At 48.9% G+C, this 21,834-nt stretch overlaps 1 protein-coding gene across 1 annotated transcript; it reads left to right on the plus strand.

Annotated features, from left to right (window-relative positions):
- Positions 1 to 548: 548 nt before the first annotated feature.
- PLAUR (plasminogen activator, urokinase receptor) lies at positions 549 to 15,791 on the plus strand. Its single transcript, XM_060000811.1, has 7 exons — positions 549 to 704; positions 2,330 to 2,440; positions 3,713 to 3,856; positions 10,415 to 10,567; positions 11,213 to 11,347; positions 13,562 to 13,708; positions 14,607 to 15,791. Exons 1-7 carry the CDS (start codon positions 653 to 655, stop codon positions 14,858 to 14,860), a joined length of 996 nt encoding a protein of 331 aa, XP_059856794.1. The 5' UTR covers positions 549 to 652; the 3' UTR covers positions 14,861 to 15,791.
- Positions 15,792 to 21,834: the final 6,043 nt, after the last annotated feature.

Genomic DNA, 21,834 nt, shown 5'->3' on the forward strand with positions numbered 1-21,834 from the left:
TTCTTTTTTCCTAAAATATTTCAAGGTAAATGCAGACACCGATGACATTCAACCTCTAAATATTTCATTGAGCATCTCTGTAAAATATAAGAAAAAGTTTTCCACATAACCACAAAACCATGGTCATAACAGCAATATCTACTTTTTGGCTGAAGTGTTTTAAGGTAAATGGAGACATTGTATTATTTCATCCCCAAATATTTCAGCGTGCAGCTCTAAATGATAAAGACATTTTTCCATATAACCACAATACCATTATCCTTCCTAACAAAACTAAAGAAAGACCTATATTATCTAATAATAGGCACATATTTCCCCTCGTGACAAGTTTTAATCCGAGGGGTGAGGGCCCTTGCCCAAGGTCCCATGGCAGGAAGAGAGAGAAATGGAATTTGCACCCAGGCAGTCTGGGGAGAGCTGTGACCACGGCCAGCGTGAGTCAGAGCAGAGCCAGCGCCCCTACCCCTCGCTGGCGCGTCCTGGTAAAGGAAGTTTTTGAGGAAGGTGGGTGGGGGTGGATGACCCACGCATCTGGAGCTGACTCGCTCTTTCGCAAACCTCTGGGAGGAGCCCCCAGGGCCACATAACTGTCTCCTCCCGGAGGCCAGACTGAGAGGTGCAGGGAGACCGCGGAGAGGAGCCGCCGCCGGACATGGGCCGCCCGCTGCCGGTGCTGCTATTGTTGGCTCAGACCTGCATTCCAGGTAGGGGCTGGGTGCCCGAATCTCTGCGCTGGGGACCGGGTCAGACCGGAGGGAAGGGAGGCGGGAGAGGAAGGGAAGAGAGCTCAGAGTCTGATGACTTGGAGGAGGGTTCAGTCCCCAGCCCCTCCACCCACATTCAAATAATAATTCTCCTGCTGTCTGCAGCCTCACACGGCACGGTACCAGGCACACAGTAGACGCTCAGGAAATATTCGTAGAGCGAAGGCGCTTAACAACAGCCGCCATGTAGTGAGTACGCTCTTTAGTCCAGGCACTCTTCTAAGCTCCTTCCTTGCAACTGCCAACTGGGCGGGCGGAACTATTTTAACCTCGTTTTACAGAGAAACTGAGGCACAGAGAGGTTAAGTAACTGGTCCAAGGTCACACAGCAAGTCCTTGTAAGTGGGATTCTGACCCGCAGGGGGCTCCTACAGCCCTCTCCCCTCTATCAGATCACCCCCTCCCCCCCTACACACACACACACACACACACACACACACACACACACACACACACGCACACACAGACACATTTGCAAGACAGGGAGGACACCGTCTCATTTAACAAAAGGTCTAAAGAAAGTCAGGCTCAGCGTCGCGGAGCCGGGGGCCGGGGACCCAAGGCTCGTCCTTCGAGGTGCCTTCCCTTTCACTATCCTCTAGCCGACGAGACCTCTCACCTCCTTTCTCTGGAAAATCTAAAAAGGGTTGGAAAACGAAAGGAAGTTGAGAAGGAACTGCTGTCAGGGCGCGGCAGGGCCGGGTTGGGGGTAGGGGTTGGGAGATGGTTCGGTAATGAATAACCGGGAAAGCTTTCCGGACCGCGGGAGGCCTAGAATGAGTAACGACTCGGAAGGGGACTCCGAATTTGGAGCGGGGAAGGGACCGCAAGGAAGACGTGATGGGCAGGGATAGGCCTTGGGGCGGAGCTAGTGGGCGGGGCCAGAACTTCGGGGAGGGGAAGTGGGAGGGGCTAACAGTTCCGGAGCAGCTAGTGGGAGCGGGGAGAACTTCTGGGGAGGCCACAGTAGTAGTGGGATTAGAATCTCCGCACGGCTGATACGCGGAGTTAGAAGTTCGGTGTGGACTGTTGGGTGGAGAGAGAGAACGCTGGGGAGAGGCTACGGAGGGGAGGAGAGCCAGTGGGCATTAGTGGAGGGCACCGGGAACGGGGGTAGAACATAAAGACTAGCTGGAGTTGGTGAGGCTAGAACACCCCTAGGAGAGCTCGCGAGGCGGAGTAGGCCGAGGCGGGCGGGGTGGAGGAAAGGACCTAATTGGGAGCCGGGCTAGAACGTCCACACCCGCGGAGAGGAGGGGGGTTGGAGTTTCAGGATGGGCCCGGCGCTCAGACAGAGTGAAAGGGAAAGCGAGTGAGGGCTGGACTTGGGAAGGACCTGTGGACGGAGAAAGAACTTTAGGGTAGAGGGTGGAGATAGAACGTTGGCCTAAGGATGGTATAGCGGTTTGGAAACCAGGCTTGGAACCCAGGGGCGGGCAAAAGTGGAGTCCGAACCTGAGTGCACCTGGCCTGGAGACTTGGTCCAGGTGTTGGGGCTTAAGGGGGCGAGAGCGGGATCCTGGCGCAGAGCGATAACACCTCTCCTCTCCCCCCTCTGCCCCCAGTCTCCTGGGGCCTGCGGTGCATGCTGTGTAAGACTACCGGGAGTTGCAGGGTGGAAGAGTGTGCCCCCGGCCAGGACCTCTGCAGGACCACGGTCCTGCGCATATGGGAAGGTGAGCTGGAGCAGGGAACGGGAGTGACAAAGAAACCTTATTTCACGAGCCATCGGGGAAATACGCATGAAAAAGACACGGAGACCGGTTACAAGCCCCCAGATGGACAAGCATTTAAAACTCTGACAGGGACTTCCCTGGAAGTCCAGTAGTTAAGACTCTGTGCTCCCAGTGCAGCGGGCACGGGTTCGATCCCTGGTTGGGGAACTAAGATCCGGCATACCACTTGGTGCAGCAAAAAAAGAAAAGAAAAATCTGACGATACTGAGGTCGATGAGGCTGTGGAGATGCGGGCTTTGCTGTTAGGGGGTAAATTGGTGCATCCACCAAACAGAGCCACGTGGCAATAGGCAATATCTGGTTAAAGATGAACATACCCTACAACAAGCAGTTGGACTTCTAGGAATGTAGAGACCCCAGAGAACCTTGGCCACACTTGCCCAGAGACACCTGTCAAAGAATGTTCTTAGACTGAACGTTTGTGATATGGAAAACTGGAAAGACTGAAGTCAGTTGTCAGCAGAGGAAAAACGTTACAGTATAATCACGCATTATACCCCACAGCAGCTTAAATGAAGGAGCTAGGGCTGCAGGTATTAACCTGGATACGTGTCAAAAATGTAAGGTTGAAAGAAAAACAAAAAAGCATGTTGCAGAGTTTGACACCTTTTAATAGAAATAGTATCTAACAATCAAAATAAATAAACGATATACAAATAAACAATAATAAATATGCTGCATACAGAGGTGTTAGAATTACCTACACCTGTGGTTGCCTCTGGATAGAGCGTAAGGGAAGTGGGATTTGAGGGAGGGAGGTAACCAGGAGGCTTTAACTGTCTTTTAAACTTGGTTTCTTTTTTTAAAAAGATCTGAAACAAATATAGCAAAATGCTAATATTTTATAAAGTTTGGTGATGAAAGCACAGTATTTATTACATCATTCTCTTATATTTTTGGTAAGCTCAAAGCATTTTCCTTTAAAGGTTCCTATCAGAGGCATCTCCCTGCTAAGATCACCAAGCTAGGAGGGAGCGGGTAGAAGGATCCAGAAGGTCCCAGGGATGGTGTTATCACTAAAAGAAAGTAGGCTTCCAGTGTAGGGGGTTGGGGGGAGGGTGCATAGCTCTAGAACAGAGAGAGTTGGACTCAAGCAAGAGGAGAGGCCTGGCAGGGATCAGCCCTGGGAGCGGGTGACCTTGTAACCAGGAGTGTCAGAGGCTGGTTGGGCCCAGGGGAGCCTCTGCGGTGACAATGAGACATTCCTTATAGAAGGTGATGAGCTGGAGGTGGTGGAGAGAGGCTGTACCCACCCAGAAAAGACCAACAGGACCATGAGCTATCGGACTGGCACGCAGATCATCACCCTGACAGAGGCCGTGTGTGGGTCAGACTTGTGCAACAAGCCCAGTCCTGGTGAGTAGGGCAGCCCTCACCATCCCCAACCCCAAACCATCCCCAGCTCAACCTCCATCATCATCCTGGTCCTATCCCTCATCCTAGGCCACCCCAACCCCAGCTCCATGCCTTACCCTGGCCCAAACCTTTCCTTATCCTAAACACATCTCCAGCCTGGCTCCAACCCCAACTCAACCTCACCTCCAATCCCGTCCCCAACTTCCTTTTATCCTCAACACGCTCCAACTCAAACCCATCCTCCTTCCAAAGACATCTCTCATCCTATCCCCTAATCAACCCCACCTCATCTCAACTGTCCCCAATCCCACTGCCATCTACAAACGCATCCCATCCCTAATCCTATCCCATCTCATATGTGTTTGTGGGGGTGTGTGTATGTGTGTGTGTGTGGTTGTTATTTATAAGATGCAACACCTGCCTTTAAGAAGCCAGACACACACACACACCCACTTGAGAGGTACGTGAGGTATCTCACTGATGTTTTCGCCATGTAACTTTTTTCATGGGACAGGAGATGATTCAAGCAATAGATGCTCAGCAAGGGATACAAAGACCAGAGATACCAAAGACTCAGAGTTCTTAAAGGAAGTCAGAATAGGAGGGAATCAGACAGGCTGCCGTGGGCTTGGAAAGTTCCCTAGAATCGATGATTCTTAAGTTGGGCAACAAATAAGAATGTGAAGAAACTTCCATAAGGCTTTTTGTTGAGTTTCATGCCTTTAGGCTCTGGTCAGCATAAGAAAAAGACTTAGAAAGGCTCAAATTCCCCAAGTTCTCACAGCAGAGGAAGGTTGGGGAGCGAATGGACCCATGGTGCACAGTCAGACAGATTCCTCTTTCTGGCCCTGGTGAGGAAGGAAATGGGTTCAGGCCAGTCTAGTCACAATGACGTCAGGAAGCAGAGCACCTGCCTCTGCACTGGGTTTTTTCCCTTGTTCTTCATCCATCCCGATTACACTAGATTTTCATTTATCCTGACCTTGAACTTTCATCTGTTGGTGGGGACTGAATCAGAGATTTATTTTCAAGGAAATGACAAGAGAGGATGCTGGCTTCCTCTCTCTGTTAGATGGCTTCCTCTCTCTGTTAGATGTGCTGAAGGAAAGCACTTGTAATTGAGTCTAAATAATACTCGTAATCAGAGATAATAGTCAAAATATTTAACCATATTGGTCAGTGCCGCAGAATAATATTGACCAGTCAGAACTGGAGGCCACTTGCTGGGCCTGGTGTCACCCCTTTAGTGGATCTTGAGGACATGAGAGTTCTAAAGCCAGGTTTGCAGGGAGTTCCCTGGTGGCCTAGTGGTTAGGATTCTGGGCTTTTACTGCTGTGACCCAGGTTCAATCCCTGGTCGGGGAACTGAGATCCCACAAGCTGTGCAGCGTGGCCAAAAAAATAAAGTACAGAGAGGGTTGGGAGCGGTCAGGGGTCCTCTTGGGCAGCAGCTGTCAATTCAGTAATTTAATAACTAATATATCTATATCAGCTTCCCCCCTTTTATCTTTTTGGCCATGCCACGCAGCATGTAGGATCTTAGTTCCCTGACCAGGGATCGAACCCATGCCACCTGCATTGGAAGTGCTCAATCTTAACCACTAGACCGCCAGGGAAGTCCCTATCAGCCCCATATCTAACACCATTTTACCCTGTTTGTGATGACTAGAATAGTTGGTTAAACCACATCCTGTTCTTCTGTGATACTGGGGACACAGGAGTGACCAAGATAGCCTTGGGCCCTGCCCCTATGGGGCTCATAGTCTAGCGTGTATGTGTATGTGGACGGGGCTGGGGGGAGGCGGACGGACCCATCACCTGACGGTGACTGCCCTGATTAGTTGCAGCTGGGATGCGGAAGCACATGCAAGGGAGTCAGGACCATGATAGGGGAAACAGAGACCAGAGAGGTCAGAGCTGTAATAGGGAAGCACAGTCCAGAATTGTCAGGGCTGAGACAGGGGAAACAGAGGCCAGAGTGATCAGGGCTGAGATAACTAAGAATCAAGAGATACTTGACTCAGGTCAGGGAAGGTTTCCTATACAGGAAGCAACAGCTAAGCTGGATCTTGAGGGATGAATAGGAGTCAGACTGTTAAAAAGACAGTAGAAAGGCTTTTCCAGACAGAGGGAGCAACAGATATAAAGGCCCAGAGGAGGGTGAGAGTAGCATGGCTGGAGGAAGGGCGAGATGGGGCAAGAGGAACTGCTGAAATTGGCAAGGTCACATTATACAGGGCCTTCTAGGCTATGGTGGGGCATATAGACTTCATCTGGGAAACACTGGGAGGTCATGAAAGCGTTTCAAGTACAGAGCATCACTATCAGATTTTTTTTTTTTTTTTCCTGTACGCGGGCCTCTCACTGTTGTGGCCTCTCCCATTGTGGAGCACAGGCTCCAGACGCGCAGGCTCAGCGGCCATGGCTGACGGGCCCAGCCGCTCCGTGGCATGTGGGATCTTCCAGGACCGGGGCACGAACCCATGTCCCCTGCATCGGCAGGCGGACTCTCAACCACTGCGCCACCAGGGAAGCCCTCAGATTTGTGTTTTTTGACATGTTATTCTGACCTCAGAGTGGAAGAGAGATAGGAGGGAAGGAAGGATGGAGGGAAGGTAGATGAGGGGAGACCAACTTGGAGGTGCGTGAGGTTGTCCAGATAAAGAAGAGAGTGTAGGGATTTCCCTGGCGGTCCAGTGGTTAGACTCCGTGCTTCCACTGCAGGGGACGCGGGTTCATTCCCTGGTGGGGGAACTAAGATCCCACATGCCGCGTGGTGCAGCTGAAAAAAAAAAAAAAAAGAAGAAGAAGAAGAGAGTGTCTGCTGTGCAAATGGAGAGAAGTGGTTGGAGTTACGAGCTATTTAGCAGGTAGATGAGCAGAGTGTGATAATGGATTAGATGTAGGGGTGGTTATGCAGTTCTGGTCATGTGGAGTCACCTGTATCAGACCAACCCCCCTGCCAATGACGGTTATAAAAGCTGGACAAATTATAAACAATGATTAAAGTCACTCAAGAGCAAGCAAATGAAGAGAGGAAGTTGAGGTGCTCCAATCTTCGAAATAAGGGGAGCACAGAAGTCGAATTCCACAGACAAGCTGGCTTTTTCCTTGAATGCACTTGCCAATTCACTGCTCTGGAAGGGAACTAGAACGCAAATAGAAAAGAGATCGTCGCTAGACTGACAAGGCAGAGGTTGGAGTCTGGGGTTGCCAGAGTGTCTGGAAAATGAGAAGTAAAATCCTGGAATGCATGGAACTACAGAAAAGGGAGTCCCCAAATCTGCAAATTTCCTTCAAGTCATTGGCAAGCCGTGCATGCATAGGGTGAGACTCCAAGGAACTCTACAGAAAATAGTATCTGGGAAGCTACAGCACTGAGCAGGAATTCCAGCAGGCATATGACGCTGGGGGACCAAAGTTGCCGCGCTGGAAAGAGAGGTCTCAGGCTTTCCCCTGGGACCACATCCTAGGAGTAAGGGCAAAACTGAAATAGACCAGCCCTAAAAATGCATACGTCGGATCTTAGACAGAAAGAAAACCTAATCCTCTCTGGCAGAATATAACATCATTTAGAGCCTTTACAAATAGTCGTCTGTGTCTGGCATCTAGTCAAAACGTACAAGGTACCCTGAAGAGAACAGAAAGGACCAACTGACCGGAAACCAAGAGAAAAATCCCACAATAGAAACAGACTTGTCATGAATCATATTTTTTTTTTTTTTTTTTTTGCGGTATGCGAGCCTCTCACTGTTGTGGCCTCTCCCGTTGCGGAGCACAGGCTCCGGACGCACAGGCTCAGCGGCTATGGCTCACAGGCCCAACCGCTCCGCGGCATGTGGGATCTTCCTGGACTGGGGCACGAACACGTGTCCCCTGCATCGGCAGGCGGACCCTCAACCACTGCGCCACCAGGGAAGCCCATGAATCAGATATTGGAGTTACTAGACAGGGGAACTTTAAAAGAGCTATGATCAATATATTCAAGAAAATAGAGGAAAGGTTACTTTTTAGCAGAAATCTGGAAACCAATTTTTAAATGATTCCAACAGAAATAAAGAACAGGCACTAAATAAAACCAAAAAAAGAACAGGAACTAAAATTAAGAACTCAATAGATGTACTTACTGGATATCAGAAACAGTAGAGCAAAAGGATTACAGAACCAGGAGACAGGGCAGTGGAAGTATCAGATGGGTGCCTAGATATGGAGGATCAAGGAGTCTGCCAGGATTCTACCCTGGGGGACCAGATGGGGCCATCTCAGAGATGTGGAATTCAGGAGAAAGAGCAGTTTGGAGAAGATGGAGAGTCTTGTTGGGGGCAGGTAGAGATTCAGGTGTTTGAAGGGCCTCCAGGAGGCCCAGCTATGGAGCTGGGAGAGAAGTCTTACCTGGAGAGAGATTTCTGAGTTCCCAGCAGATAGGTGGAGATAAAACTGTGTCAATGGATAACATCCCATGGGAGAGAGTGTGTACCATGAGAAATGAAAAAAGGGCCTAAGACAGAGCCTGAGGATCACCCACATTTAGAAGAGTGACATAAGAAGAAGAGCTCACAGAGGAGACCCATGCGTGGTATGAGCTATTTTGACAGTGATGGCAGCTCGTGTTTTCATTTTCATGGTGGTTCATATTAGAAGATGTGGGCTGTCAGCCTTTTAGTTCTTTTTCTTTTGGGAGAGGGTGGGAAAGATCTGGCTTTGGAGATAAGTGATTCACCTAATTACAGCTGCTGGCCTGCCCGTGGAGAGCCTTGGCTCAGAGAGCCCTCTCATTTCTCTAAGACTTGGCCCAAACTCAAACTCGGGTATCTGGGGTCACGAAGGGAAGGGCATGCCAGGCTTGGGAATGGTGTGAGCCAAGGCCTAGGCAGAGGGATGACTCTGGTGTTTCCAGGGAAAAGTAACTCATGCACTTGGCCTGGACTGGAAGGTCCGTGTGAGAGGCCAGTTTATCACAGATCGATCAGATGAGGCTTTGACCTCTGACATGATTGGGTAGTGTATTAAATATCTATCGCTGCATTAAAGATTGCCCCAAAGCTTAAAACAAAAGTAAGCATGTATTCTTTCACAAAGTTTTTGAAGGTCATGATTCTGGGAGTGGCTTAGCTAGGCGGTTCTGCGTCTTTCATCATGTCGTAGTCAAGATGACGGTGGACTGCAGTCATCGGAAGGCGCCCAAGGTAGCTTCATTCACACGGATGACCAGCTCCCATGGCTTTGGCAAAAGTCTCAGCTCCTCACCATGTAGACCTCACGGTGGGGCTGCTTGAGTGTCCTTACAACATGGCAGCTGGCTTCCCCCAGAGCAAGTGGTCCAAGAGAGAGCCGGGAAGAAATCTCAATGTCTTGTGTGATCTAACACAGGAGTCACACACCATCATTTCCACAGTATCCTACTGGTTCCACAGGTCAGCTCTATTCCTTATGGGAAGGGACTACACAAGGGACAAATACCAGGAAGCAGGGATCACTGGAGGCCATCTTGGAAGCTGGCTACCACAGGGAACAATAGAAGGGTTTTAAGTAATTGTTCATTCATTCATTCATTTAACAAATATTTATTGAATACCTTCTCTGGCCCCAGCCTTGTGCTGGGTTGTGTTGGGACATAATAATGACCAAGACAGCCCTGGCCCTACCCTCCTGGGACTGAATCCATAGAAGGAAACAAACAAGCAAACAAACAGAAAGAGTGAAAAAAAGAAAAAACAGGGAATTCCCTGGCAGTCCAGTGGTTAGGACTCCATGCTTCCCTGCAGGGGGCACAGGTTCCATCCCTGATGGGGGTACTAAGATCTCAGAAGCCATGTGGCATGACCAAAAGCAAACAAACAGTGAGGGAAACAGACTTGTCACCAGACGGGGATGACCCAGAGTGGGCAGGGCTGGGATTAGGGAGCCCCGAGAGGCGCCTAATCCAGCCTGGGAGGTCAAGGAAGGCTTCTCGGAGGAGGCAAAATTGGAGAAGATGGCCTCTGAAGAATGAGTAGGAGATAGGGAAAATAGGGAGCAGGGAAAGGGTTCTAGGCAAAGACCACAGCAGATGCAAAGGCTGGGCAGGAGTCAGCATGTATACTCAGGGACTGAGGAAAACCGGTGTAGAGTCTGAGTGGCTGGTGGAGGGAGATGAGGCAGGAAAGGTGACCAGGACCCAGTCTTTGATGGAACTTGAAAGCCACGCTGAGTTTCTTGGATTTTATTCTGAAGGCACTGGGGACCCATGGAAGAGTGTTGAGCAGAGGAGAGGCAGGGTCAGATTTGCGTATTAGGAACATACTTCTAGGGCTATGTGGGATACACTGGGGTGGGAAGGGCAAGAATGGAAACCAGGAGGCCAGAGAGGAAGCTGGTATTGAAGGAGGTCTGACCTGGTCATGGAGCTGGAAAGGAGGGGATGGATTCTAGAAAGATTCAGGCGGTGGGATGGACAGCACTTGATGATTGGCTGAAGGGTGGGATAAGGAAGAATTGATGCTGAAGTGAGTCCTCAAGGAAGCTGGGTCTCCAGGACTCTCCCCATGGAGTCTCACCCTCCTAATCCTCCCTAAACAGGCCAGGTTCCTAACTTTCCCCGAAGCCGTTACCTCGAATGTGCTTCCTGTGCCTCGTCAGATATGAGCTGTGAGATGGGCCGGGACAAGACCCTGCAATGCCGCAGCCCTGGAGAACAGTGCCTGGATGTGGTAACCCACCAGAGACTGGAAGGTGAGCCCCAACCTGCCAGCAACTCCCCCTCCCTGCTTTGCTCCTCCCCAAGGCTGCACTTAACAACAACCCCCAGATAACCAGGATTTAAGCAAGGTAGAAAGTTAGTACTCACACAGAAAGTCCAGTGATGGGAAGTCCAGGGCCACTAGGACAGTTCCACAGTCACCAGGAACCCAAATGTCTTCTCATTTCTTACATATTGCTTCCATTCTCAAGATTGCCTCATAGTCCAGGATGGCTGCCTGAGCTCCAGACCTCATGTCCAAGTTCCAGGAAGAAGGAGGGGGGAAAAGAAGGGGCAAAAGGGGGGCACCCCTCCTTCTGTAAATGTTCTCCTTTCTAGAAGTCCCATAAAATCTTTCTACTTAGATCACGTTGACCAGAACTTAGCCACTTGAGGTTCTCCTTTCTAGAAGTCCCATAAAATCTTTCTACTTAGATCACGTTGACCAGAACTTAGCCACTTGACTCTACCTATGGAGGCTGGAAATTGTGTCTTTTGGCTAGATATATGGTTGCTTCCAATAAAATGAGGGTCCTATAATGAAGGATGAAGCAGAGGATGGACAGAGGACTGCTACCATGGGCAAATCCAATCTCAGCCCCTCATCAACAATCTGACCTCCTCCTCTGCCCCCACAGAGAGTCCAAGGGATGAGCGCCACTCCCGAGGCTGTGGCAACCTTCCTGGCTGCCCAGGCCCCACTGGCTTCCACAACAACCACACCTTCCACTTCCTGCGGTGCTGCAACACCACCAAATGCAATGGGGGCCCAGGTAAGGGGCAGGGGACCCGGCGTGAGGCCTGGGATTGGGGTGGGGAGGTGCACTCAGGCTGACTGCTGCTTGCTTGAAGGGAAACCCTCCTCTCTGTTTCCTTCTCTGAAAAGTGGACCTATCAAGCCCTTTCTCAAAGAAGAATTTTGTGGGAATTCAATGAAACTAGCAAAGCTTCACCAAGACCTGTGCTTTATGCTTCTATATCCTCTTGAATCCTTCCACTGCTCACCATCCTGGTGCAAGCCACCATGCCTGCTCACCTAGATTGTTGCAATGACCTTGCTGGTCCTCCTGCTACCCTACAGCCAATGTTCAACACAGCAGCAAGAGTGATTTTTTTTTTTAATAGATCTTCATTGGAGTATAATTGCTTCACAATACCGTGTTAGTTTCTGTTGCACAACAAGGCGAATCAGCCATATGCATACACATGTCCCCATATCCCCTCCCTCTTGAGATTCCCTCCCATCCTCCCTATCCCACCCCTCTAGGTCATCGCAAAGCACCGAGCCAATCTCCCTCTGCTGTGCTGCTGCTTCCCACCAGCCAACTATTTTACATTCGGTAGTGTATATACGTCGATGCTACTCTCACTTCGCCCCAGCTTCGCCCTCCCACCCCATGGCATCAAGTCCATTCTCTATGTCTACCTCTTTATTCCTGCCCTGCCACTAGGTTCATCAGTACCATTATTTTTTAATTCCATATAGATGCGTTAGCATATGGTATTTGTTTTTCTCTTTCTGACTTACTTCACTCTGTATGACAGACTCTAGGTCCATCTACCTCACTACAAATAACTCAGTTTCGTTTCTTTTTATGGCTGAGTAATATTCCATTGTATATATGTGCCACATCTTCTTTATCCATTCATCTGTCGATGGACATTTAGGTTGGTTCCATGACCTGGCTATTGTAAATAGTGCTGCAGTGAACATTGTGGTGCATGTCTCTTTTTGAATTATGGTTCTCTCAGGGTATATGCCCAGTAGTGGGATTGCTGGGTCATATGGTAGTTCTATTTTTAGTTTAAGGAACCTGCATACTGTTTTCCATAGTGGCTGTATCAGTTTACATTCCCACCAACAGCTTACTGTAAATCAAATCATGTCACTCTTCCTCAACCACTTCAACGCCTTCCCCTTGCTTTTAGAATGAAATGCAAAGACTCTACTATGCCCTCTCTAATCCAGCATGTGTCTGTCTCATGGCCTTTGCACATGCAGTACCCTCCACCAGGAACACCTCTCCCCCAGGAGTTCACCTGGCTGGCTACTTCTGATTCGTTAGGTCTCAGCTTTAAAACATTGTCCTCAGGGAAAATTTCCCTAACTCTGCCCTTCAATATAATCTAGATCCTTTGTGTTATTCTGTCTCTATAAATCACTACTGTCCAACAGGACTTTCCATGGTGATGGAAATGTTCTGTATCTATGCTGTCGGATATGGTAGCCTCTACTATACATGGCTTTTGAGCACTTGATACTTGGAAAATGTCTCCTTTTTCTTTTTATTTTTTAAAAATATGTCCACATGTCGTGAGTTTTCAAGTTTTCTTTTAAAATGAACTAATACTTTTTTTTTTTTTTTTTTTGCGATACGCGGGCCTCTCACTGTTGTGGCCTCTCCCGTTGCGGAGCACAGGCTCCGGATGCGCAGGCTCAGCGGCCATGGCTCACGGGCCCAGCTGCTCCGCGGCATGTGGGATCTTCCCAGACCGGGGCACGAACCCGGATCCCCTGCATCGGCAGGCGGACTCTCAACCGCTGCGCCACCAGGGAAGCCCACTAATACATTTTTTAAAGTCTCTTGGTTTTCATTTCCAATGCAGTAAATATCCATAGATATGACTAACATAAGCAATAATTTTTTATTATTTAATATTAATTTCAATGTCAATGTAAACAACCACATGTGGCTAGTGGCTACCATATGGGACAGTGTAGCTCTAAATCGTAAGTTCTCTGAGGGCAAGGACTGTTTCGTCTTACCCTGTGTCTAGGCAGGTGGGGGCTCGTGGGGAGCTGAGGGTTGGAATTTCTCTCGCAGACCCTAGAGAACACCCCCCCAAAAGAGGATGCTGTTCCAATTCCTGACCACAAGAGGGCTCCACGACATCTAGGGCTGAGAGTTGGGAGTCCTGGGGATGTAATGCTGTGAACCGCTCATGCTAATTTCTTTGGTGTCTGTGTCACTTGGTCTTCTTCCAAGTCCTGGAGCTTCAAAACCTGCCACTGAACGGCTTCCAGTGTTACAGCTGTGAGGGGAACAGCACCCATGGATGTTCCTCTAAAGAGACTTCCCTCACTGACTGCCGAGGCCCCATGAATCAATGTCTGGAAGCCACTGGCACTAATGGTGAGCCATTAGGAGGCTGGGAGAGGATACTTATGGGGGGGATGGGGGGTTCTGCAAGAAGTAACTTCCCATGAAGCTGGACTTAATTGAGGTGGATCATCCTGTTGGAGAAGGTGGGACTTCCTTCAGGAGAGTGCAGAGTGCAGTAAGAAATTAGGACTTGTTCATTAGGAAATGTATACTTGGGCCACAGAAATGTGGATTTCTTTGGGGGTGGGACTTCCGTGGGTGGGTGGGACTTCCGGTGGACCTCCCAGGATCCTATCCTGTGAAGTTCTGGGCAGGTTCCTTTATTCCAGAGGTTCTCAAACTTTGGGCTCTCAAAATTCCTTCTCGCTCTGAAAAATTATTGCTTACGTCAGTCATATCTATAGTATTTGTTCATTTTAAAAGAACAATTGAAAACGCACGACATGTGGACATATTTTTATGAAAGAAAAAAAGGAGACATTGTCCAAAATGAAAAAATTGAACGAGAAGACTGGCATTGTTCTACCATTTTGCAATCTTTTTAATATCTGGCTTAATAGAAGACAGCTGGACCCTCATATCTGCTTCTGCGTTCAGTCTGTTGCAAGATCACATGTCCTAGGGTTTCTAGGAAACCCCTTGTGAGAGCACAACATATTTGTGAGAGCATGAAAAGGCAAGTGAGGTTTTAGCATTATTACAAAAATAAGCTTGACTTCACAGATCCCCTGGAAGGGTCTGAGGGAAGGAGCCCCAGGGGTCCCAGGACCACACTTAGACCTGCTGCTTTCTCTGGGGGTACCCACCACGAGGTAGTATTCTACCTGGGCAATTCTCACTGGGTACCAGTATTCTCACTGGTACCCAGTGAGAATTCCAGTCCCAGGCCCGAGAGCTGGGAGTCTCACATGGTCTTCTCTCTCCTCAGGACTGGGGAACCCAAGCTACACCATAAGAGGCTGTGCAACCCCCTCCTGGTGCCAACGCCTCCCTGTGGCTGAAGCTTTCAGCCTCACCCATCTCAACGTCTCTTGCTGTACTGGAAATGGCTGTAACCATCCAGACCTGGTTACCCAGACCCACACGGGGGGTGCCCCCCTGCCTGGCCCTGCCCACCTCAGCCTCTTTGTCACCCTGCTTATAACTGCCAGACTGTGGGGAGGTACTTTCCTCTGCACCTGAACCCCAAAATCCCACTGCCCTGGCTGGATCCAGGAGACCCCTTTGCCCTTCCCTTAGCTCCCAGACCTACTGACTTGCTGTGTGACCTCAGACCAGTGTGCTCCCCTCTCTGGGCCTTAGTTTTCCCAGCTGCCGAAACACCTATCTCAGAGAACTGTGAGAATCAGAGGAGAAAAACTAGAGGAAGGCTACGGGCCAGCAGGCGAGAGCTCTTGTGATATTAATATTGTTGCCGCTGTTATTATTAATTAATATTTGTTTTATTTAATATTTTGTACTTAAATAAAGATTTTTGTATCAGTGAACAAAGCCAGATCTGCCCTTCTCCAGAGAGGACGATTGGGGGACACGTTTCCTCAGGCTCCTGGAATTAGGGGTCATATTGTAGGGCCCAAGCACTCGAGGTCCCAGCCTTGGGAGCTGTCCCATGCAGGCTTCCACCCTAAGCCACTTCCACATCTATTTCTGGGCTCCAAATGCAACCTTCCAACTCACTCACCCAAGCACTAACCTTCCAGTCTCTTCTCCCACATCCAAAGGTCCAGACTACTTTGTTGTTCTAAGGAGACATGTCTGCATTTCCTAGGGGGTTCTGAGATAGGAGATGACTAGGAGATGACCCCTGGATGCCCTGCAGTGAGGAGTAGAGACTGGACCTCATTCCCCTGCTGCCCTGGGGGCAGGAGATAAAGGCTGGGCTATATTTCCTAGGATACCCACAGACAAACTGAGAAAAAGACAGAACTACCATTTCAGTGGGACTGAGTACCATGGCAGAATTCATGTTTTCCATGGTTCGCTGAGGCAAGCCCACAGACACAAAATTACGTTCCCCTGGGGCCCTACGGCTGATGAAGAAAAAGGGCATTTTCTGTGGTATTTGGGGGCAGGTGAAGGACAGGGTTTCTTTTCTTTTCTTTTCTTTTCTTTTTTTTGCGGTACGCGGGCCTCTCACTGTTGTGGCCTCTCCCGTTGCGGAGCACAGGCTCCGGACGCGCAGGCTCAGTGGCCATGGCTCACGGGCCCAGCCGCTCCACGGCATGTGGGATCTTCCCGGACCGGGTCACGAACCCGTGTCCCCTGCATCTGCAGGCGGACTCTCAACCACTGCGCCACCAGGGAAGCCCATCTTTTTAAAATATAGTAGTGTGTGTATGTCAATCCCAAACTCCCAGTTTTCCCTCCCCCCCCTGAGGGACAGGATTTCTTTTTAGGATCTCCTCAAATCACATATCAGCAACTGTCTCTGTGGTTGCCTAAAGGGATGGGGTCAACATCACCACCCCTTGAGCATGACTGGCTCCGTGACCGCTTTGGCCAAGAGAATGTGGTGGAAGTGACGCCATGCCATGCTCTGGGCCGGGGGCTTCAGAAACCGTCCAACCCTGGGGAAGCTCGTTGCTGGGTCAGAGTCCTCCTGCACTGAGACTGCCAATGCTCTGAGGACACCCAAGCTACTCGTGCTTGGATGCCACTTGAAGACAGAGCCCCAGATGTTCCAGCCATCTCAGCCCACACACCAGCCAAGTGAGTGAAGGAGCTACCCTGGACACGGCAACTCCAGCAGATGTAATGTGCAGGAGACCTGAGAAACCCAGCTGTTTTCATTTCCTAGGGCTGCCATGATAAATTACTACAAAGTTACAAAGGCAGTGGCTTCAAACAACAGAAACTTATTATTCTCTCGACTTCTGGATACTAGAAACAAAAAAATCAAGGTGTTGGCAGAGCCATGCTTCTTCTAAAGTCTCTGGGGAAAAATCCTTCCGGACCTCTTCCTAGCTTCTGAGGGTTGCCGACAATGCTCGGCAGTCCTTGGCTTGTGGCTGCATCACTCCAGTCCTTGCCTCTGTTGTCACGTGAACTTCTTTCCTGTGAATAGGGCTGTGTGATTCCAGATCTCTCTGTCCTTATAAGGATACCAGTCATTGGATTTAGGGGCCCACCCTAACGCAGTTTGACCTCATCTTAACTTATCACATCTACAAAGACCCTACTTCCTTATAAGGTCACATTCATGGAACCTGGGGGTTAGGATTTCAGCATATTCTGGGGGGACACAATTCAACCCACACCACCAGCCAACAGTCAGCACCAAGGTTTCAGATATGAATCAGCCCATCCATCTCCAGCTGTTCAAGCCAGCCCACTTTGGCCCCGGTCCACTGTGGAGCAGATACGCACTGATCTCACTATGCCTTTTGCTCAAATTCCCAACCCACAGAAACATAAAATAAAGAGGTTGTGGTTTTACATAGCTGAGTTTTGGAGTATTCTGTTATGCTGCAATGGTTGGCTGAAACAGTCACTTGTTTGTCTGTTTTTTTGCTCACTCTCCCCACTAGAATCTCCCTAAAAGGCAAGCCCTTCTATTTGCTCTCTACTGTATTCTCAGTACCTAGATTAGCGCCCAGGACATGGCAGGTGATGAAGAAAGGAGGGAGGGAAGGAAGGAAAGACTACATCTTCTGTGGTACCTTACGACAAAACCTGGGCTAGGGCTATATCTCCCATGATGCCCTAAGGCAGAGATGAGGCTAAGATGACATTTTCTAAGATGCTTCATAATTAAAATTGAGGCTAGTTTCACCTTTCCCGTGATGCCCTACAGCAGAAATTGTGTTACTGAATTAGATGGGAGGCCCCCCCATCGTGGGGCCCTAACGGAACCAAAGCCCCGCCTCCCACCCGACCTCAACCCCGTCCTTCAGGAAGTTCTTTCCCGCTCAGGTTCTGCCAATAACGAAATTGAGTTTGGCGCGAGCAAGACAGGTTTTTATTCAATGGCCCAAGAATGGAGAAGGGAAGCTCTGATTACAACCGGGGACAAGCTTTTTATAGAAAAAGGTGAAAAAGGTTATTGGGGGTGGAGGTCTTTTGTCATCCTGATTCATGGAAATGGGTGGTGATTTCCCAGAATGCAGTTCATGCCTTTTTCTGCCCTTGTTCGGCCCTCGAGTGTCTGGGTGGGAATTGGGTTGAACCAATATGGCCCAGTGGGCAGAGATCTTATTGTTACAATGAGATGGTAATGAGCTGTAGAGCAACCTTTATCCCAGTTTTGAAGTTCAGTCAGCTTATACCAATGTCTTATGGTTAACACTCTCTTGTTCCTGTCTTGTAAACACAGCTAGAAAATACAGATACAGTCAGGTTTTTTGCAAGTTTGCCCAGAGTGAGGTTTTTATTAGAAATGGGAGGGGTGGGGGGTGGCTTCCTTACCTCCTTGTGTAAGATAGGTGTACATGTTTTATAGAGAGAGTTTAAGTGTGGGTTAGGGACCCTCGGATTGCTCCCCTGGGTGACAAGTGGAGGCTAGGATTGCATCCATCATGATACCCCACGGCAGAGATTGGAGGCTAAGGAATACATTTCCCGTGATGCCTTACAGCAGAAATTGAAGCTACAGCTGCATTTCCCAGGAGACCCTATGGCAGAGATTGGAGTCTAAGATTGCATCTCCCATGATGCCCTACTGTGGGGATCAAAGGTTGGAAATACATGTCCCATGGTGCAGATATTGAGGCTAGAGATAAATTTCTCAGAATGTTCTACACCAGACCTTGTGATCAGGACCTCATAGTAAATGGCTCCCAAGTTTTTGTTCAGGGATCTCTGTTGCAAGAAATAAAATCTGTTTAAGCTGACTCAAGCAAAAACGACAGCTTTATTGGAAGTTTAGATCCGAGCAAGAGCTAGGTCTCTGGGCTGCACCAGGGACAAGAAACAGAATTGAAAAGCTGTGTGAAATCAATGTTGTCTCTGTTTTGCAAAATCTCTCTGTCCCTCTGTGTCACTCTCTCTCCTACCCTGAGTGTGTGGTTTCCCTCATGGGCTGGGCTTTCACTTTATTTTTGTCTCTTCACAGACTACCTTCTGCTTCAAGCATAGTAGCCAAATATGCCCTTGAAATGTCAAGAACTACTTTTGTCTGGTTCTAAAATTTTAACGGACAGACTCTTCTCTGGTGGGGTCCAGTTTGGGTGAGGGCTCTGCCTACGACCTCCACTGCTATGGCCAGGGAAGTTTACGTCAAAGCCACCACATACAGTTGTTCAGGTTGTAAACAGGCATCCACTGGTCGGGCAATTCTCATGATAAACAACCCACTTGGCCAGAGCTGAGAAAACAACCTCTGTGAGAGAGATCCTATCACAAGGATGGGGGAGCAATCGAAAAAGAAAACTACCACTTACAGTGTTTTAATCTGCAAGCAGGGCTGCCTCCATGTATTCTATGTGAATCGCAGGCAATATGGTAGCCAGGGCTGTATTTAAGAGGACACCCAACTCAAAATGGTTGAAACAAAGAGGAAATTGATTATCTCACAGAACAAGAGCTCAGGAGTTAGGGCAGTTCTTGGGTTGACTTATTCAATGTTTCCATTATGTCCTGAAGGATCCATTCAAGCTTATCTACCTCATGGCCTTAAGATGGCCACTGCAGTTCCAGACATCACACCCACATTCAGAAGCAATAACAAAGGGCCATCTCTTCTTGGGTGTCTTTTTTTTTTTTTTTTTTTTGCAGTACGCGGGCCTCTCACTGCTGTGGCCTCTCCCGTTGCGGAGCACAGGCTCCGGACGCACAGGCTCAGCAACCATGGCTCACGGGCCCCACCGCTCCGCGGCATGTGGGATCCTCCCGGACCGGGGCACGAACCCGTGTCCCCTGCATCGGCAGGCGGACTCTCAACCACTGCGCCACCAGGGAAGCCCTTGGGTGTCTTTTTTAAAGCAGAGAAAGCTTATCCCAAAACTTCCAGGCTGACTTGCTCTCCCCACATTTTATTCACCTGATTTGTTTCATACCCCCATGCCTATAGCATTCACAGAAAGGGGCATGGAACCACAATATTTGCTGAAGTATATTCAGACCCTACTCCTAGGGCTTCCTGCACATCATCTGGCTATTAAAGAAAGGTTGATGCCTGAACAAAATCAGGATTCTTTTAGGAAGCGACAAAGGTGGAGGGAATGTGTATTAGGAAAAAACACCCACCCAGTCTTCCTCCTGTATAGGGAACAACTCAGTTCTTCCCTACTGTGTCTTTCTCCTGTGTGTCTCCTTTATTCTCACACTACTACCACACTCACAACACTTCTGGTCACCAAATGTGGGGGTGGGCTTCCCCCCACACCAAGCAATTCTCTGTGACACCTTCTGGTCAATTCTGACACTACCTACCTGGAAATAGCGTCAGATTCCACAGATTAAGGGCTCAGTCCCACAGTCCCCACTTCAGATGACAATTGAAAGTCTAGATTGTGCTCCTGACCAATCGGCTACAAATCAGAAGTTCTCATGACTCCCCTCTTCAGGTTTGATTAACCTGCTAGAGGGGCTCACAGGACTCAGGAAAACAATTACTTACCTTTACCAGTTTATTATAAAAGGATACAATAAAGGATACAGAAGAACATCCAGACGGAAGAGATGAATAGGGCAAGGTATGTGTCAGGGGGCGCACAGCTTCCATGCCCTCTCTGGTCATGTCATTCTCCCAGCACCTGCATGTGTTCACCAAACTAGAAGCTCCATGAACCCCATACTATTGGGATTTTTATGGACGCTTTATCATGTAGGCATCATGGATCATCAACTCCATTTTCAAGAGAATGGGGATCAGGGCTGAAAATTCCATGCTTGTAATCATAGCTCGGTCTTTTCGGTGACCAGCCCTCATCCAGGAGCCCACCTAATATCACCTATTAGAACAAGAGACACTCTTATCACCCAAGAAATGACAAGGATTTCAGGATCCTTGTGTGGGGAACTGGGGTCAAAGACTAAATGTTAGAACAAAAGATTCTCCTGGTGTTCTTATCATTTAGGTAACTACGAGGGTTTCAGGAGCTCCGTGCCAGGAACCAGGGGCAGAGACCAATATATATTTTTATTATCTCACAGAATAATGCTGAGAAAACAACTAACAAAATCCCTGGACCTCAAAAACTCAAGAATAGTCAACGCACGGTGTGCAGCCCATCCCCCCAGAAGAGCAGGCACAGCAGTTGTCTCCCCAATGTCTATTTCTGCTTGAGAAATCTAATTTCACCTCTGACCTCATGGTACGGGGAGCCTGTGGCTCATATCTAATTTAACCAGCTTAATCTCATCCCCTGGCCAGTGATATTGGTTCAGTGATAGGCAGGTGGCATCATCTGGACCAATGAGACACAATGGAAGGTTTTTGGGGGGCTTCTAAGGAAAAATGTTTCCTCACTCTGCTGAGGGAGCTTCTTCAAGTCTCTCCTCTGCTCAGTCTCCCACAGTCTGACTCTCTCAGTCTGTCTTTTTCTCTCTCTATCCCTCTCCAAATGTGAGGGAAAAGTGTGGCCCCAGAGGTATTTGCCAGCCATCCTGCAACACGAAGGGACTATTTACCCTTAGGACAGACCATTTTGAAGCCAGTCATACCCAAGAATTTTTTTTAAATAAATTTATTTATTTTATTATTTTTATTTTATTCATTTAATTTTTTTGGCTGTGTTGTCTTCGTTGCAGTGCGCGGGCTTTTCATTGTGGTGGCTTCTCTTGTTGCGGAGCACGGGCTCTAGGTGTGTGGGCTTCAGTAGTTGTGGCACGTGGACTCAGTAGTTATGGCTCATGGGCTCTAGAGCACAGGCTCAGTAGTTATGGTGCACGGGCTTAGTTGCTCCGTGGTATGTGGGATCTTCCCGGACCAGGGCTCGAACCCGTGTCCCCTGCATTGGCAGGCGGATTCCCAACCACTGAGCCACCAGGGAAGCCCCCCAAGACTTTTTTATATGTGAAACAATCCTCTTTTTCTTAACCCAGTTGGGTTGGATTTTCTGTCACTGGCATGAAAACCCTAATGGATAAAGTACCCTGAAGTAGGATAAGGACAGGACCACCTCAGGTGGAAGAAAAGGTGGAACCAAAAAAGACAGATGAGGGCTTCCCTGGTGGCGCAGTGGTTGAGAGTCCGCCTGCAGATGCAGGGGACACGG

Source organism: Delphinus delphis, chromosome 20 (assembly GCF_949987515.2).
Source record: "Delphinus delphis chromosome 20, mDelDel1.2, whole genome shotgun sequence".
Taxonomy (NCBI): Eukaryota; Metazoa; Chordata; class Mammalia; order Artiodactyla; family Delphinidae; genus Delphinus; species Delphinus delphis.

Coding starts and splice junctions, on each gene's coding strand:
- PLAUR (XM_060000811.1), top strand. CDS start 653: ATGGGCCGCCCGCTGCCGGTGCTGCTATTGTTGGCTCAGACCTGCATT. Junction 3,857..10,414: donor GTGCAACAAGCCCAGTCCTG/GTGAGTAGGGCA, acceptor CTCCCTAAACAG/GCCAGGTTCCTAACTTTCCC. Junction 10,568..11,212: donor AACCCACCAGAGACTGGAAG/GTGAGCCCCAAC, acceptor CTGCCCCCACAG/AGAGTCCAAGGGATGAGCGC.